This window comes from Festucalex cinctus, chromosome 1 (assembly GCF_051991245.1).
Source record: "Festucalex cinctus isolate MCC-2025b chromosome 1, RoL_Fcin_1.0, whole genome shotgun sequence".
In the NCBI taxonomy this organism is placed as follows: Eukaryota; Metazoa; Chordata; class Actinopteri; order Syngnathiformes; family Syngnathidae; genus Festucalex; species Festucalex cinctus.
Window position 1 is genome coordinate 11,688,103 of NC_135411.1, and position 20,408 is coordinate 11,708,510.

Below are 20,408 nucleotides of genomic sequence, written 5' to 3' on the forward strand. Positions count from 1 at the left end.
CAATTGTCATAATATAGTAAAAATGTGTCTCTACGTATCTCCTAAACACCTTATTCCTCATAAATACTGAAAAAAGCAATAAATAAATGTCATTCAAACACAAAACAAATACATATTAAAAGAAATAAAAGCTTTGTGCAAATATATTCTCTCAAATAACCGTCTTATACCGAATAAATACCTGAATGAAATTATTGTAAATATTCTAATTATTAAACGGACCTAAGTACATCATGTTAAATATATGAAAAATAAAAAATAAACACCTTAGCTTCAATAAATATTTGATTAAATAACGGTAAATATTAGAGCTGTCAAACAATTACATTTTTTAAGCAGATTAATCACATCTTAGAATTTTGATTAATCATGATTAATCACTGATTTAAAAAGTCTTATTTTCCCAACATATTTTGCCCGCTAAATTTGAAGCGCACCTGTTATGTGTTAATTTTTTCAACATTTAATGTTATGAGGACGTCTTCAAAAATTTATATCCACTGTACACGCTCATCCTGCTTTTTCTAATCAATTAATTATTTGCATAATTTAAAATGGGAAAAAATGACCTACGGCATATGTAAACATTTATTAAATGCTTTACTTTAATGTATGTAATTATGTTTATTGCTCAAACTCCAACAGCTGTCGGCTAAAAAGGATCATCTCCGGTCAAAATTAATAGTGTGATTAATCTGTCGTAATACAATGATTAATGCGATATTTTTTTGTGATTAATTAATTAGTTAACGCTTTAACTTTGACAGCACTAGTAAATATACAAATTATTTAATATAAAAATAGACTGTAAATAAATTAATTATTAAAACAACATTACACACATTTCCTCTAATAGACCCCTAAAAATACATATGTAAGCTTGAATAAATTCCTGATAAAAAATAAATAAATAAATGAATGTTATAATAAATAGGACTGCACAAAGACCTTATTTTTAATAAACATATTACTTCCAATAAACATTTGACCAAAATAAATCAAAATCATAAAATTAATAAATGCTATAAAATGTATGCATAAAACCCCCCACTAAAAATTAACCTGTAACCCTGATAAAAAAATAAATAAATAGTATTATAAATATGACTATTACTTCTGATTAAACAGATTAAAAGTAATAAATATTCAAAAAGTAAATAAATTAGCAAAGGTTATAAAACATTGAAAATAAAATATTAAATATAAAATCAAACACCAGATTAAAAAATATATTATTAAATAGTGTTATAGTAATGCCTTTGTACAAGCCATCTGTCAACTAAAATGCTTGCCCCTAATAAAAGTCCAATAATAAAGAAATAGCATTCAGCAAAAACACCTTTGTGCAAAGCCCCTCTGCCAAATAACCACCTGACCTCGAACAAACAGTCATTGGTGTGTGAATGTGAGCAAATCAACAGCCCCCAGCGAATCTTGCCTCCCATCTACATGGGCAAAAGAATTGATTTTCCAGAGATGTGAGCACTTGATGTGCTTATTGTACATCTGCAGCGCATGATTGATCCCTCGCCTGGCTGCCAATCGCTCCGTGGCGGGACTGCCGGCCAAAGATAACGTCAGGGAATTATTGGAAAGTGGTGACGAGCACCTGTGGTTGTCTTCTGCCAAAAAAACAAAACAAAACAAAAAAAAAAAAAAAAAAAAGTCTTTGGGGAATCAGGTGATGCTAATTTGCAGGTTAGCCTGAAACACGTAACCAATGAAAACGGGAGAATTGAATTGAAATAGAGATAGGCTCCAGCACCCCCGGCGACCCTTGTGAGGAATGAGCAGTCAAGACAATGGATGGATGGATGAATTGAAATCATCCATAACCCAAAAAGGCAGACATTACATACCATTTCTGGAATATGATTATTCCTTGTGGCTCGCTCATGCATGCAAGCTGTCAACATGCAAAATACAAAAACAGAATGACTAGAAATAATCCATAGAGTTAAAAAAAAAGAAGAAGAAAAAAAGTCCATAGCATGTACATGTTGTACAAATAATGTGATGTCTCCTCTCACCAGCCAGTTACAATAACAGCTGACTTGCAGGACAGAAAAAAAAAAAAAACCATAACCTGAAATAATCCATAAAGTTAAAAAAAAAAAAAAAGTCTACAGCTGGCAATGTATGTCATATAATTAACGTGATTACTCCTCTCGCTGGTTAGTCAAACTGTCTTGCACAATTGAAATCAATTAAAAATAATCTATACAGAAGAAAAAAAATTCCACAGCACACAATGTAGATGTATCATTAATGCCATGTCTCATCATCAGTTTGTCATATCAGCCAGTTTGCACAATAGAAATAAACAATAGAAATAATCCATAATCTAAAACAAAACAAAGGAACGTAATATACAGTAATGTCATATCATAAATGCAATGGTCCCCTTGCAAAAATAGAAATAAATATACATGATAAATAATCAATAGTGTTAAAAAACAAAACAAAACAAAAAACTCTACGGCAGACAATGTATGCTGTATAAATGACGTGATGGATCCTTTCACCATTTTATCATGATAACAGCCTATTTACACAATAAAAATAAACACAACTATGGGAAATAATACAAAAAAACAAAAGGGAAAAAAACAACAACTCCATGGCACAGTCACTAACTCAGTAATTCGATGGCTCCTCTCACTAGTTATTTATCATGACAGACACCTTGCACAATACAAATAAACATAACTAGAAATAATCCACAAGACTAAATAAAGTCAACAATGTACAGTACGTTTGGCTACACGCCATATAATAAATGGTCCCATTTGCCTGTCATTCATAACCACCACAGAAGTAAACATAACAACTAGAAATAATCCACAAAGTTAAAAAAAAAAAAAACAACTCCAGGGGACATACATTCAAGCATAATTATGTTGCTCTTTTATTATTTAGAGTTATTAATTATAACCACCACCTTGCACAATAGCCATAAACATAACTTAAAAATAATCCATACAGTAAAAAAAAAAAAAAAAAAAAAAAAAAGGCCCAGTGGTTGCAATTTATGTGCTGTATATGTAATGTGCTGGCTCCTACTGTCATCTGGTCATAAAAACGGCCAACTTGCCCAGTAGAAATAAACATAACTAGAAATAATCCACAAGATTAAAGAAAGTCAACATACACAATGTACAGTACATGGTTGGTTACACGCCATATAATAAATGGTCCCATTTGCCTGTCATTCATAACCACCACAGAAATAAACAAAGCTAAAATAGAAGTAAACATAACAACTAGAAATAATCGACAAAGTTAAAAAAAATAAAAATAAAATAAAAACTCCAGGGGGACATACACTCAAGCATAATTATGTTGCTCTTTTATTATTTATAGTTATTAATTATAACCACCACCTTGCACAATAGCCATAAACATAACAACTTAAAATAATCCATACAGTAAAAAAAATAAATAAATAAATAAAAAAAATATAAAAAAAAAAGGCCCAGTGGTTGCAATTTATGTGCTGTATATGTATATGTAATGTGCTGGCTCCTACTGTCATCTGGTCATAATAGAAATAAACGTGACAAAGAACGTGTGCGTGTGTGTTCGCGCACGCACCAAAATGAAAAGCGTTGTGCGCCACTTCATCTTTCATGGCTCAATTATTCATGTGCATTCACGCGGAGGAGAGGAGAGCGCGTGTGGAAATATCCTGTTGTGCTCATTAAATAGGCACAAACTCATTATAAAAACCTCGCTTTCATTGTCAGCTCATTTACATATTTGAGGGCATATGCAAATGAGGGCGGAGAGCCTCCATGCATACCTGACGCTTTGGATTTGACTTGACACTGCATGCTCATGAAAAATTCAGTCACTGAAGTTGCGCCGGCTATTTTGGGAGACTTGCATTGGCAAGAGAATGGGAAGGTGTCACCTTTGTGTGTGTTTCCTGTTCTATGGCTATCATCACAGAATTGAGGATTCAATTTCATGAATTAATCGAGTCATTGGATAAAAATGAATTGGCATTAGTAAAAATTAGCATGTGAGATGTATGTTTTAACAATATGCTGTTGATCTCCATGATAATATTGTTAACTTTGAATGTGTACGGCTTGAAAAGGCGGGGTCTGGTCTGGTGAGTGACGTGGGTGTCTTCGATTAAAAGTACATATGGCTATATTGTTTAGCTCTGAATAGCTTTTTTTTTTTAATTTTTATTTTAAAAGCCCCCCTGCTGCTATTCATAGATTTTCCAATGAGATCAGCAACTTACACATCCTTCTCTATGGTTACCATCGCACTTCAAAGCCGACTTACGAAATGAAGAATTGCAGATGTGACGATGGTCTCAATACCAGTATTAATTCGTTAGTTCTGGGATCAACTTCCTGTTCCAAGGTTATTAGATTACCTTCTAAGCACAACTGTGCATTAGCCTGATGCTAGCATAGCATTAGCATTAACATCCATATGTTGCATCAGCGCTTGTGGACTTGCAGGCTTCGGCAACATCTGGTGATTTTCCATATTTTGTCTTCTTCGCCTTCTATCAAGACTTTCCTCCCTCTCGCTTCCTGCTCCTCATCTTCCCTTGAGTTCGGTGTGTGTGTAATAATTCACAAGCAGACCGGCGATGAAAAATGAAAGACATCCGCGCCGCAGCAGCGCCAGGAGGCCCGAAGAAGCAGATGGAGGAGACAAATGCGAGAAGTTTCAAGCTAGTGCGACAAAGTCGAACTTAAGTCATAGTGTAGTATGGAAAGAGAAAATGGCCGCTCCTTAGCAGCGGGAGGCATTTGCACAATCCACACTTCAAGACTTCATGAAGCGTTCTTACGACAGACCTGCAGCAACCTCGTAGCGTAGCGTTGTACTGACCTCTTGTGGTGGAAAGTCTCACATCAGCCTCGTTTGGCCCAAAGCAAAGGTCACATCATTAGGGACACCTACAAGATCTCGAATGAGAGCCAATGCCAGACATGTTCCAAGGCAAAGACAAACAAATATGTTTGGTGAATGGGTGATGCAGCGGCACCAGTTTTAATAAATGCACTCATGTATACCTTTAAAGAAATAAAAATAATTCAGAAAAAAAGAAGAAATACAGGGTGGGTAGGGGAGAATGTGTGCAGTGTGAATCCAGTTTCTTTTCCAAAATTAAACTAAATTAAGACAATGTATACATATTTATTAGGGGTGTGAATTGCCTAGTACCTGACGATTCGATTCGTATCACGATTCACAGGTCACGATTCGATTCGATACAGATTAATCCCGATACGAATTTATAAGTCGATTGTTGCGATTTTTTTTCATTCAAATTTAAAAAATACTAATCAGTAAGCTTGTAGAGTGTAAGATTTATATGAAAATGTATTATTTATTTATCTGAATTTTCAGTCTTATAGAGGTTGTAATCTGTTTCAGGTTTGAACAGCATTAAAATAAAATATTAAGGCTTAATGTTCCGTTCATATAACATTCTTCCATGCTCAAGGTGTGAATCCTAAAAAAATAAAATAAAATAAAAAATTAAAAAATAAAAAAAAAATAAAAATAAAAAATCGATTCTGCCGATTAGTGAATCGATTCGAGAATCGCGCGATGTAGTATCGCGATATAACGCCGAATCGATTTTTTTTAACACCCCTAATATTTAAATATATTTTTCTAGAAGCGTAAGTAAAAAAAAAATCAAACAGCCAAAAATCATAAAATGGTATTAAAAATTGATGAAATAATTCAAATAACTTATGAAGAATAATAAAACACAACTAAAGTGAATGAAAAAAAAAAATTGAAATTCAATTCAATTCAATTCAATACAAATAAAAATCAGTTGTTTAAAGGTTTAAAGGCCGGTCCATGGATATAGTTGAGCTGAGAAAAATTCTAAATAAAATGCAATAATAAAATGAATAAATGAACTCAAATTTTAAAAATAAAAGGTCAAAAAGAAAAACTAAATACAATTTAACTCAAAATGATTAAAATGAATAAGAAAATAGATTAGATTGCTAAATTAGAGCAAATAAAGACTAATTCTAATTTTAAAATAAAAATCATAATATAAAATATGAAATATTAATTAGAATAAAATTAAAAACGAATATAGAATAAAAAAATAAGTCAAAAATAAAAATAAATTAAATTAAAAACAGAAATACAGAATAAAAAGTCAAAAATTTAAATAAAACTAAAAAAAAAAAGGAAATCAAAGCTAGAATGCAAAAAATCACAATAAAATTCATAGTAAAATATGAAAACCAACAAAATAAAAAAATAATGAAATAATTTAAGATAAAACAATGTAATCCAAAACAATTCAACAAAATGTAAAACAAGACCAAAAAAAAAGTACAACATGAAAAATAAGTAATTAACACCACTAAAACAAAAACACAAATAAAGTGTATAATAAATATATTAAATATTTGATACTCGAAGTGATTTTCAATGTTTCTTCAAGGTAAGATGCAGTTGAATTACATGAAATGAAAAAATAAGGGAGAACAATAATTTTCCCTGCTTTATTTTATATTACATTTTAAATATTTTAGTTGGGTTTCCAAGACTGAATATAAGCTATTAATCAAATGATTTTCTTTTTTATTTAAAAAATTTGCTTTTTTTTTTTAAAGAATATAAAATCCAAGTGAATGAAAATGAGTAAAATGTGTGTGTGCAGTCCCACAATTGTCCAACAGATGCCGCCATCACACCATCATCCACATACACGCACACACAAAAAAGACACACCGGTTCCCACGCTTGATATTGTATTCCATTTATAGAATTGTTTTTCTCTTTCCAAGGCGTCATACAGGAGGACCAAAGAAAAACACACACAATAACGGTCCAGAAACCCAAAACAATATAAACATATGATTGTCACTCACTTACTGCCAGTCACAAATAAAGTTGGGAAATAATAAATAATCTACAGAAATCTGTACAATATGCACACGAAGAAGAGCGTCGTAGCTTTGGGTCCCCCGTACAAGGAAAAAGAAGCGGACGGATACAAGTTGCGACGTCACAGCAACATTCAGCAATTATTATTATTTTTTTTTCAATACGTTTTCATGAATTCATCTCCAGCGCAACTTAAAAAAAAAAGAAAAAAATCGAAAAAAGAAGAAGAAGAAGAAGAAGGAGACGAAAAGGAGGCCATTTCATTATGTACACGCGGAACTACACGTTCCCATTCCGTAAATGTTTGGTGCTCGTTGTCCGGTCGGGATCGAGGCAACAAGCGCAGGTCGGTGAAGGGGGAGGAGCAAAATTGTGTGAGTATGTGTGTGTGTGTGTGTGTGTGTGTGTCGGCTCGCCGCCGAACAACACACTTGGCACGTCGGACACGTCGTCAAAGTCTTTGGAGTCTCGACTCTCCCAGTTAGCCGGAATTCAAATATTCCAGAGCCACTTCGTAGCAGAACTTGTACTGCTCCTGTAATGGGAGCGGAAGGGGTTAACTTCAAAATCAATACAATTACACAAACAAATGCCTAAAAAGAGGCCCAAGCTAGCTTAATGCTAATACCAGTTAGCATCTGTGTTGCAGTCCCTTCACCCTTTAAAGGGATACTTTACTTATTTAGCCATTTTTGGCAGTCCAACATGAATATTTTGCCTATAATAAACGTGATATTTTCACCATTTTTCACGTACAATTAGTACCTTTAAAAACATATTTTGCAACTTGCTGTCGACTGAAAATGACATCACAAGGGCTCAGGTAACCAATCACAGCTCAGCTTGTGAATGTCACATGGCCAAACCTAGAAAACAGGTGAGCTGTGATTGGTTAACTGAACCCTTGTGATGTCATTTTCAGTCGACAGCAAGTTGCAAAAAGGTACTAATTGTACATGAAAAATTAATGAAAGTATCAAATTAATTACAGACAAAATATTAACTTTTTATTGCTATAATGGGCTAATTGGAGTAAACACGAATGGTTCAGCAATGTGGAGGCAAACAATAGAAAATAGTAAGAAAAACCTCACATACTCTTTATCCTCTGCGTAGAACAACTAATATTAGTGCATAACGTTATGGAATAACAACAACATTCTCTTTATGTTTAGTTGATGAAAGCTAATGTGTAAGTAAGGTTAGCAAACAAGTATAAATGTTGATTATTAGCAAAACACTAATAATGCACTCTGAGCATCAAAATAAACTTTGTATTTTACCTACTTACAGACATTGCGCCTTTGAGCGCCGTCGACGTGAATTGTCGTTAACGGGGAACCCTAACGAGGAGCACCAGCGACCATTGTTAACTACACTTTTTTTTTTTTTTTTTTTTAATAGGAATGGGTGGAGAAAAGATTTAAGCAGCTCTGGTTTGATATTTAAATTGGGAAAGTTTAAAAAAAAAAAAAAGAAAAAAAACTATGGCCAATAGATGGCAGTATTGGGTCTCTTCGGACACTCAAGAAAATGGCGGATCATTGGAAATTTGACCATAACAAGCAGCTTGTGACTGATCAAAGTCTCCACAAATGCCACAAAATCCCACTACCACTAAATAGTGCGCAAACGTTTTCCAAATTTGGCACTCCGAGTGTTGACTGCTCACCAGCAGGTCCACCATGTTGGGCTTGTTGTTCCTCAGCGTCTTGACGGCGTGAAAGACGTCGACGGCGTGCTGGTGCTGCAGCATCTCGCACACGATGCTGATGGCACAGAAGGTGCCGCTGCGCCCGCCGCCGTTCCTGAAATGCAATTTCATCACTTCCTGGTTCAAAATGCACATGGATCATTTCTCCTTTTACAATACTAGAACAACTATCCATTTCTAGTTCTAATTTCACTGTGTTCTGGGAAAGTCCCGTTGCAGTAAACGCGTGCGGCCACTAGATGGAAGTGTTGCCTCTGCGACTGTCGGACTTACAAGCAGTGGACCACCGTGCGCCCCTCGCCGCCGTCGTACTCGTCCTGCCACTTGTCCACCTGGCGGATGAGCTTGAGGAAGGAGCGCTTGGACATGGGCGTGTCCCGGTACATGGGCCAGCCCAGGAACTGGAACTGCTGCACCATGCGGTAGCCGTCCTGAGGCTGACCAGAAACAAGACAGCAAACGGAGACATGATGACATATTTGTTTAGCTGGCTTGAATACGTTCATATGACATTGGAGATCTGCATGGAGTAATTAATAATTAATGATCAGACACAGTTGGTGAACTCTTTGCTCCACACCAAGTCGCTTGTGCACCACATGTCTACTAACGCTGGTTTTCAGGATCCATGTACAATATAGTGTACACTATTATTTTCTATTGAACCATAAAAGCATGGTGCGATTGTCAAGGAGGAACTTGGCTTTATGAAATAATAAATACTAGGGATGTTCGATACCACTTTTTTTCAGACCGATACCGATACTCAGACCCTCAGTACTCACCGATACCGATACCAACTGCCGATACCAGTAGTACATTTTGACAAATACAAAAAATCACTAAAAAATATTTTTAAACAAATATATTTCCTTTAATTTTGACAAAAAAAAAACAGCACAGTCACTCTTCAATAGTCTTAACGCTCAAAATAAAACACAAAAATGTTCTTTTAGTTTAAGATTCACAATTTTGAAGTATTTCCAAACCTGTGAAGTTTTGGTGAAGTTTTGGTGTCTTCCCCCTCTGCCATCGGTCGCTTGTACTCGTCTGCGTCACGAGTACTCGAGTACTTGAAAAAAGGCTGACATCGGCTACGATACCGATACCTGGTATCGGTACTCGCCCATCCCTCGTGTACACTACTATTTTCTATTGAACCATAAAAACATGGCGTGATTGTCAAGGAGGAACTTGGCTTTATGAAATAATAAATAACTAGGGACGTTCGATACCACTTTTTTTTCAGACTGAAGTACAACTAGTCACTCTTTGATTGCTCTTTGATTAGAGTACCAATACCACTAGTACTTATGATATATCCAATTTTATTTACCACACTGACAAAAATTTGTCACCTTTCTGACACAGATGATGATTCGCAGTATGCTGCCAAGGAAGACTTTATCGCCAATGCGAGGGTGCGGATTTTCATCACGAATGCGCGGATTTGGCTGCTGCGCACCACAATCCCAGATTCTCGGCGCTCCAAACGCGTCCTCCGCGCCGCCCCACACGCTTTCGCTCCGGTGCGGCCCGGCGGTGGCCAGCTCGGTCTCGCTAGCTTAAATCGCGGAAATGTAGTTTTTGCATGTGTAAAATATTAGTGATAGACCGATATGGTTTTTTTCGAGGCCGATACCGATACAGATTATTAGTAGTCAAGGAGGCCGATAACCGATATTTCAAGCCGATATTTATTTACAGTCAAATAGAAAAAAAAAATCGTTTAAACTATATTGACAGATTTGTTTAAAAAGTTATGACAAAAGATGCAGAGATTCCAGGGTCATGAGCAAGTGTTAAGGAATTAAAAATAATAATAATAATACAATTAAAAACCATGTAAATAGATCCCAAAGCTTTCTAAAATTTCAACGTAATTTCTTGATTTTTTTTTTTAATAAAAAGTGTAGTGAGTTCCTATTTATTTATTTATTTATTTATTTATTTATTTATTTATTTATTTATTTATTTATTTATTTTTCTTATAAAGTGGAAATTTAAATAGATCCATAAATGAAAAGTTCCCCATATCTCACTGAGTGACAAATGCATGCGAATGTAGCTAATTTGGGGTTTTTGTTCGGGTTCGTAAAATGATTCAAAAGATCTTTGCAGTGGAAAAAATGTCTGAATATGTTTCAAATGTGTTTACAATAAATAAAAACTGACTGAACATCTTGAAATTCCTGATGAAAAGCCCAAATTCGCTATGTTCGCAAGTATTCACTGCTCAGTGAGATATCAGCTTTATCGGCCTTCAGATTCAAAAAATGGCTGATGCCGATATTTGTCAAAAATGCCAAATATCGGCACCGATAATCGGCCCGGCCGATAATCGGTCTATCCCTATAAAATATCATGTGCATTTTTTTTTTTCTAAAGAGAGTGCATTTTGATTGGCTGCTACATCTCTGACTTATGAAAACTAGTCACTGAACTTCGCAGACTGTGTGAGAGTTCAGTCGGGATTGGATGCATCACTGAGTTTGAGGCAGGCTTTACCTGCCAAGTATACTACACAGTACGTCAGCCTGCTCATGTGGTATCAGTGTATGGTATCGGAGCATTTTTATGAAAACTGGGGCCCAACTTAGGTTGCCTTCCCTGTTGCGGCATCTGCGTGTGCATGTGAGATGCAAAAACGAAGCGCGTGGTTCCTCCCGGGAGACGAACGTTGATGGATGAGCACGGTTACCGCGGGAGACGTGCAGTTAAGCAATCAGCAAAGATCCAGACACTCTAAATCGCACCCAGACGCGTCGATCAATATCTGCTGTCAGCGATCAGGCGCGATTAGACGGGCCCGGACGCGGCACGCGCGCCCAAAACATTTGGCGTCATCAAAACTTTACAAACAGCGCGCACGCCGTGGTTCAAGTCAACTTTCGTTGTTCTTCATCTACGCGGAAGTAGAAAAAAAAAAAAGAGGTTTGAAAGTGTTTTTACATTGTTTTTAGATAATCGGAAATTTAGATTTCGGTCAATTTCATTGCATACACCTGCGCAATCAACTGGGATAGGGTTACAAAAAATGGGACAAAATGTTTTCAAGTACAAAACATGGATGGTAAACATTTTTTTTGAAAGAAAAAAATCAGGGCATAATATGTATTTTGAACTTTTTTTAAAGAACATTTTGGGGAAAAAACTAAAAAAAAAAAAGGTTTTCTTTCTTCCAAGATGTTTTAAATATTGATTTTTATTCTTTGGAAAAAAAATAAAAAAAAAGTGTGAAATGTAAAAGGATGTTAGCAAATGTTGTATTTGAGGAATTTGATGTTGTCATAAAAAAAAAAAAGTAATTTTAAGTTTCAGTGAATTCATGAATGATGCACATCTGCACAATCAACTTGATTAAAAAAAAAAAAAAAAACATACCATAATGATGAGGAAAAAGTAATAAATGGTGCAAAGAAAAAATATCGCTTTCAGAAGAAAAAAAATATATATATATTTGAAAAAAATTGTATGATTTTTTCTTTATTTCTAATTGTAATTTCATGTAATTCTCCAGAAAGGGACAATATTTATTTAAAAGAACAATAAAGTTTAACTGTTGTATTAATGTATGTTTAACTTTAATGCATTTAATTTTATTTCAAATTGCATTTTATTTTAATTGATTAATTTATTTTTAATCTATTTTATTTTATTTTTTTTTAATTCTTCCAAGGGAAAAATTTAGTAATTTTGAAGACAGATTTATTTATTCATTGTATTTTTATTTTTATTTTTTTTTAAAGAAAATCCATTGGAAAAAAGAGTTATAAAACATGTATTTTTGATAGCATAAAACTATGTTGGCAGAGAAAAAATAATAATTTAGCATTTTGGTAGAAAACGTCCCCAAATTATTTTACTATGTAAAATTTATTGTATTGTCTTTGTGCGTTATTTTTTCATTTTATTTTCATCTCATTTTCGATTTTTCTACATTGGCCTTAAAAACGCAGCATCTCGCGACAATATTACGTGTGAGGCTAAAAAAAACAAACAAAACCAGCGAGCGAGCGCGGCGGCGTCCTCGTTAAAGAACAGAAGGCCTCGGCCTCTGCACAGCTTGAACGGACAAATGGCGGCGACTGAGTGGGACGTGCGAGGTGTGCTGGCAGAATACATTTTGGCGCTAGAAGAAAACAACTTCGGCTGAAAGTCAGCAACAAAAAAGCGGCTCAACATTTTGGGGCGCGCTTACCCGTGCTGCATTGTAGATGCGGAATATTCTGCTGATGATGTCCTCCTCCAGGTCGGCAGACACAAACTCCACCTGGATGGGGCCGTGACGGTGGACGCCGTTTTCTGGCCAATATTGAGGGCACAACTGCAAACAAACGTCAAAAAACACGATGAGTCAGACAAACTTGTTTTGGTGAAGGCGTGCTCAATATTGGCGGTTGGCACAATCTCACGTACAACAACAACAACAACAAAAATACACAAAGTACAATTCTGTGGAGAAAAGGCAATGTAAAAGTCCTAACTGAGAAAAAATAATGTAGCAAAAAAGTTGTGAAAAAATTCACAATTTGTCAGGGAAAAAGTTTGTAAGAAAAAAAGTTGTTCAAAAAATGAATCATACTAACAAAAGATAACCTTTTTTCTACAAGTAGTATTTTTTTAGTAATATTTTTGTGAAGTCACAGTTTTGTAAAAGAGTTAATATATAATAGGAATAATATTTTAGTCTTAATACTACTACTACTACTACTACTACTACTACTACTACTAATAATAATAATAATAATAATAATAATAATAATAATAAATAAATAAAAATAAATTGACATAATAATAATAATAATAATAATAATAATAATAATAATAATCACAATAATAATAATAATAATCACATACATAAAAAATAAATATTAAATAATAATACATAAATAATAATAATAATATTCTTTTGAGACTACACGTCTATATTTTTTGTGTTTTTTTTGTTTGATTATTATGTACAGCACTTTATTTTAGCTGAGGTTATTTTTTCAAGAATACAAATAAAAAAGGAAAAAAAAGTTGTTGTTTTTGTTTAGAAAATGTTTTTCTTTCCATCATATTTTGAGGGAAATTTGTACATAATAAAGTCACACAGTTGAAAATGTTGAAGTTAATTAAAAGAAGTCATCCATTTTCAAGATTTTTTTTTTTTCATGAGAAATTGCAATTCCCCCGCCAAAACTTTAGATTGAATCAAGTGATTTTTTTAAAATAAATTTTATACATTTTTTATATTTCAGGAAAAAAAAAAATCTCAGGAATAGAACGTATTAAATAAATAAATAAATAAATAAATAAATAAATAAATAAATAAATAAATAAACAAAACAAAATAAAATATATAAATGCATTGACTGAATTTGTCATCATGCTGCCCACAGGCTAATTTTCCAGGTTTGATCATGTGACGTTTGCAAGGCCAGCCCGCGGGCATTTTGATGTCAATTTTAGTCGACAGCAGGTGGCAGCACAGGACAAAATGGCCGCCCCTTGAGATAGACAAAAATGGGTGGATTTTTCTGCAAAATGGTAAATGGACTGAGCTTACTCCACAAACGCAATATTAATCAGAATATCATGTTGATACTATCGGGCGCGCACATAAACTATTGCAAGGAAAATTTTGGACTTGACTTCCACTTAAAAAAACAAAAAAAAAAAAAAAACATCAAAAAGGCATCAGCCATGTTTGTATGTTTAAAATGTTGCTTCCATCGCTTCGTCCTTTTCCCGCCTCGCAGAAGAAGAACGATTGTGTGTATTTTGTGCGTGTGGATCCCACTTGTGGATCGCTCGCGCGAATGCCACACTAAGAGATGCTCGGTCACACCACGGCGAACAAACAAGAGAAAACAAGCCCGCTTGAGAAGTGTTGAAGAATGCGCAGACTCACAAGCGCCACTACAGTGTGTGCGTGTGCGTGCGCGTGCGCTGACGCGTGACAAGCACAAATACAAACACTGATGGCGAACACGGTACGTTCCCTCGCCGCCATCGACAGCAGCAACTTCCTGCCTTCCCACGTCGGTGGGCTACAGTGAGAATATTGAATGAGAGACCCCCAACCCGCCCCCCACCCTCCTCTCAACCCAGTCTTCACTTGGGGGGGGTGAAGAATGGGAGGCACAGTGTCTTTGATGGGCGGGTGTTATGACAGAGCCTCGGGCTGAAAAATGCGAAGAGCGACTTGGAGTTGCTCGCTCAGCTCATTGGCAACACGCGCACACGCACACCACCGCTTTTTACCCACAGTGCATTGCTGCGCTGAGGCTTCCGCTGGGACTTCAGCACATCCAGAAACTTTCTTCTAGCCTTTCCAGATTTTTCAAGTATATATTATATACAGTACAAGTATATATTAGGGTACATATATGTATATATATATGTATATATTAGGGGTGTGAATTGCCTAGTACCTGACGATTCGATTCGTATCACGATTCATAGGTCACGATTCGATTCCATACCGATTAATCCCGATACGAATTTACAAGTCGATTGTTGCGATTATTTTTATTTAAATTTAGAAAATACTAATCAGTAAACTTGTACAGTGTAAGATTTGTATGAAAATGTATTATTTATTTATCTGAAATTTCAGTCTTATACAGGTTGTAATCTGTTTCATGTTTGAACAGCATTAAAATAAAAATATTAAGGCTTAATGTTCCATTAATATAACATTCCTCCATGCTTAAGGTGTGAACCCTAAGACGTTTTGGTGAATATTTTTCCATCAAAAATGGATATTTAAAAATCGATTCGGCCGCCTATTGAATCGATTCTAAAATTGTGCGATGTAATATTGCGATATATTGCCGAATCGATTTTTTTTAACACCCCTAGTATATATATATATATATATATATATATCACCAGGAGCACTTAATTCATTTCCAGTTTTTCTGACGAAAAAAAAAAAAAAAAAAAAGTTTGTCTGCGTGCAAGTGTCCTTTTGCGTACCTGTGCGGGGTCGACGTCGTTGAGCATGACGATGGAGGTGCAGTGGTAGTCCAGCACCAGCCTCCAGAAGTCCTTGACCGTGTTGGGCAGAGGATGTTGCGTCACGATGAACGCCGACGGCTGCTTGTAACTCTGCCGGGACGGATGGCAACAGATACGTTTTGCAATATTTCCAAACAAGTTGGAGGTGCACGATCGTTAGCGTACAAACTCAATAATGCGGTATTCAGTCTGAGGAGACATGATGTTTCTCCAAAGGCTGACACGGCCGCCATCTGGCCGTTAAAGCCGACACGCCAGATGGTCGGTTTGACCGACGGGACGCGAAAGAGACAGAAACCTCTTTTGAGGCCACGACTGTTTACAAACGCTTCTTTGCTAGCGTTTGCTAATCAGTTTGAGGCCACTATCGTTGACAAACTTTTCTGATTAAAACCAATGCTAATCAATTTGTTGGCCACCCCTGTTTACAAGTTCTTCTTTACTAGCCTTTAAATGTAAGACACTTCTGATAAACTGCAAATAGCACACAAGCTAGCAGTATTTGCTAACCTTTCCATGGAAGACAATTCAAAACAAAACAAAATGGCGGCCAGCTGCTAATATTCATGCTAATCCCTCTGTAGGCAGTCAGTTCTTTGTATGGAAGTCAGTTGCGATAAAACCTTTCAAAAATGTTGACTCACATCCATGAGGGCGGCGTTGATGTAGTTGGAGCTCTCGCCATCGATGGTGATGAGGAAAGGCAGGCAGCGGTCGGGCGGCAGCACATCCATGCAACGGTTCTTCTCGTGGTTCCGGGGCAGCAGCGCGATGCTGCAGTCCTCCACCCTCAGCGTGGGCGTCACCATGTTCAGCGTCTGGACCAATTGGGCGAAACAAAACAAAACAAAACAAAACAAAACAGCATGCTCGTTAGCTCCTGACATGCTAACAGTGTCTAAGTGGGTGAATCCATTTTAGGTTTTAGGCTTTGCTTTAACTACAGACTGTTATACAGTACCTGTTTGATTTATGGATGGTTATATTTAGTAATTTATTTATGTATTTATTTGTTCATTAATTAATTTATTTTTGTTGTGTTTATACTAAGGAGTAAGCGGTTAGGAAAATGGATGGGATGGATGGAGTTTATACTACAAAAATACTTGCGGTACTGTGATTTATTATTATTATCATAATTATTATTATTATTATTATTATTATTATTATTAAGATTATTATATATATATTTTTGTAAATCTTGCACACGAGAAATATACCAATTATTCTTCTTTAACCCCGCCCCACCCCCTTTCCAAAAAAATCTACTACAAAAAAAAAAAAAAAAAAAAAAAATTGAAATGAGGCATTTTGGGGAAAAATGAAAAAACAAACAAAAAAAAAAAAACCTGCTCTGTAAACTAATTAAAACATAACGTTAAAAAAAAAAATAAAATAAAAAAAAAATAAAATAAAAAAAAATAAAATAAAAAATAAATAAATAAATAAATAAATGTATGTACATATATATATATATATATATATATATATATATATATATATATATATATATATATATATATATATATATATAAATACACAAATGGTTTGTTCAAAAATTACTTTAAAGGCTGATTTTGCTTTTTTTTTGTTTTTAAAAACACATTACATTTGGAAAAATACTAATAAAAGATAATAAAAAAAATATAAACAATCTTATAAAAAACATATAAACAAATATTACCAAATCACGAATGACTTACAAAAAAAACAAAAAAAACAAAAACAAAAACAAAAACAAAAACAAAAACAAAAACAAAAACAAAAACAAAAACTAATATTTTCCTGCACGTCTTGTGAAGGTGACACTTTGGGCCTACCCGGAACTCCTCCTTGATGGGGCTGGAGTTGGTCTGCGGGTCGAGTCGATTCATGTCGTAGTAGACGGAGCGGAACTGTCCGGCGGGGATGGTGGTGTCGCCGCACAGGCACGCCTCCAAGATGGCGTCGTGGATGAAGACGTACTGCTCCTGCGAGACAGGGCATCCTCATTGCGAATCCGTCAGGGAATCAAGTACAGGCCGAGAACCGCAAAACTGGCTCATTAACATGGCGGAATGAAATTGGGAAAATGGCGCAGTTATGTCCCTTTGGAGGCCTTTCCATGAACCGGCCATGTTTGTCCCTGTGCGCCCCCCCAGGATGTTTACTCTGACTAATGTTTGTCTTTGGTTGCGCTTTTAAAGGTCACATGACATATTTTGCTGCGCTTGGTTATCACTGCAGGAACTACAGTACCTCCAATACTTTGACCTTTTTAGAACGCCCCCTGACCTAAATTCACACTGACAACCCTGAGCGTTGCCAGTTTATATGTTGAGCGTCTTTATTATTGTTCTGATCAAAGCCATGCACACCATTCTATATTAGACAGTTTTTGAAAAAAAAAAAAGTTTAAAAATAATAAAACCATCAAAATTGGGTATTTTTAAAAACTGATTTTTTTTTTTTTTTTGTACAAAATTTTATAAACTATATGAGGAAAATGCTCATTGATGTTTTGTGCAAATCAGCAAATTGAATGTGAAAAAGTGGCCTCATAAATTATTATTTAGAGAAATGCATTTAATAGTAAATGTAATATCAGACATCACTAATCGTTCCCCATTCAAAGCATGCAGCAACATTTCAAGTCAAGTTGATTTGTATAGTGCCCTTCAGCACAAAAAAAGTCACAAGGGGCGAATAATTAGATAACAAAATTATCCAGTCATGACAACTTTCAGTATAGCGAGGAACTATTACAAAAACAGTATAAAGGTGTGACATTTTGCTGCATGCTTTGAATGGAGGGAACAGTCACACCATCTAGTGCACACACAAATACTAATTTTATAAAATGAGTAATATGATCATTGATATTTTGTGCGAATTGTGCTTGTTATGCTTTCTGTGTACTATTTTTCATTTAATACAGAGCGGTGATCAAAATCTGAATGCAAATAATGTGGCCTCAAATTACTATTTAGAGAAATGCATATAAATAGTAAAAACATTCATATTAAATCATTTGATTTTGTGACAAAAACAAAACAAAAATGTAAATGTAATATCAGACAGTGCTAATTGTTCCCCATTCAAAGCATGCAGCAACATTTCAGTCTTTACTGCTTTTTACATTTCTAAAAAAACAAAAAATAAAACTTGAATTGAATTTGAATTTGAACTTGAATTTGAAGGGAAAAGTTGTTGCTTCACCACTATCCAGTTCGACACATTTCAATATAGCGATGACGATGATGATGTGATATTTTGCATGCTTTGAATTGCAGGAAAAGTCACGTGAATACTAAAAATTGTAATTCTTTTTTTTTTTTTTTTGGTCTGAGTGCCTTCCTGCTGATATGTCCTTTAATCTGCATCAAACACAACAATAAACATTTGGTTCAATTAATGCCTCAAAACTAAACTTTATCATCTTTTTGAAAGCAGATTTATGATGCAGCTTTCGTTTTTCGGCGTACCTAATGAAGTGGCCAGTGGCTATAGGACGAAAAATACGCAAAAGGAAGCAGGAAATCCGGCTTCCTCCTCCTCGTGCATCAATCAGTCAAGCCGCTGTCATGGTGACAGCGCCCGGGGCTTGATGGAAATCTGTTCTGAAGTGACATTTGCAGCCGACACCCGCTTGTCGTCTCCCGGTAAAATCGGCGCGCACGCGACGCAACGAGGACGGAGATGAGGGAGATTCCCGAGAAAACGCGTGTCGTCATTTAGATAAGCCTCATTCGGAATTCGACCTCTTGACCGGAACATCGTTTTCGCTGCGCTGCTCGAGCCAGAATCCACCGAGCAGCGCTGAGCTACGAACTCGCGCCAGCCAATCGCGGCGGAGCCAGAAATATCTGCAAGGCTGAAAAAGCAAAACAAAATGTTCTTTTGGTAAACTCTGAAGGTCACTGAACGTGAGGAGAAGCGAGCGGGCAGCAGCAACAATGAAACGTCGGCTTGACATTTCAAATTTTCACATTTTTATTTTAGACATTTTTTTTCTTACCTTCTTTATTGTTTAATTCTTTTTATTTTGTGATGTTCTATATTACAAAATTAGAGAAATACTGGAGAAATAAAAAAAAATATACACAAATAAATTAACAAAGAATAATTAAAACAAGCAAATATTTTTTTTGTTAAATCATTGTTATAATAAGTTTGTTAGAGATTAAAAAAAAAATAATACTCTTTATTTTATAACATTCAAAAAAGAAAACATAAATGTTAATTATTTTCCATGTTAGTACATCACTTTTTTACTATTTCACATTTTTTTTACATTATTTGATACATTCCAAAAATATATAACAAGAACCAGAAAACAGACAAATAAATATATAATTTAACATATAAATTAATGATATGAATTAACATATAATTATAATTATTCTATTTTTTTATACATTTTAAATCATGTTAACAAATTAATGCATTTATTTCAAACTTTTTATTTTGTGATTTTCTATATAACAATCTCTGAAACATTCTATAGAACTGGAAACCAGAACAATAACAATAATGATAAAATCAAAATTATTACAGAATTTTTTTGAAACATCAATTATGTTTTTTTTCCATTTATTTAAAACATTATCTTAAATATAATAATGCTATTGATTATACAGCATATTTGTAAGTATGAAAATTGTGATTTATGAGGTTCTGGCCCGATGCCCGCTATTTGTAATAATGATTGAAATTCATGGATTCTCAATATATTACAAATCAAAATGATAGTATTCATCTGCAAACCCAGAGGAGCCAATCACTGCTGCAAAGGAGGCCGTCAAAC

The 20,408-nt window shown here is 34.9% G+C and overlaps 1 protein-coding gene across 7 annotated transcripts in view; it reads right to left on the reverse strand.

Annotated features, from left to right (window-relative positions):
- Positions 1-6,753: 6,753 nt before the first annotated feature.
- Positions 6,754-20,408, reverse strand: part of LOC144015910 (receptor-type tyrosine-protein phosphatase mu) — a 267,193-nt gene continuing 253,538 nt past the window's right edge. For 6 of the 7 annotated variants that reach the window (XM_077516421.1, XM_077516411.1, XM_077516402.1 and 3 more), the window contains 7 exons: positions 17,443-17,592; positions 16,267-16,440; positions 15,581-15,712; positions 12,813-12,938; positions 8,885-9,048; positions 8,570-8,705; positions 6,754-7,432 (listed from right to left, as the gene is read on the reverse strand). In XM_077516421.1, the coding sequence (XP_077372547.1) occupies positions 7,379-7,432; positions 8,570-8,705; positions 8,885-9,048; positions 12,813-12,938; positions 15,581-15,712; positions 16,267-16,440; positions 17,443-17,592 (936 nt within the window). In that variant the 3' untranslated portion in view covers positions 6,754-7,378. The remainder of the gene's footprint in view (positions 7,433-8,569; positions 8,706-8,884; positions 9,049-12,812; positions 12,939-15,580; positions 15,713-16,266; positions 16,441-17,442; positions 17,593-20,408) is intronic. The other variant, XM_077516393.1, reaches the window with a different exon arrangement.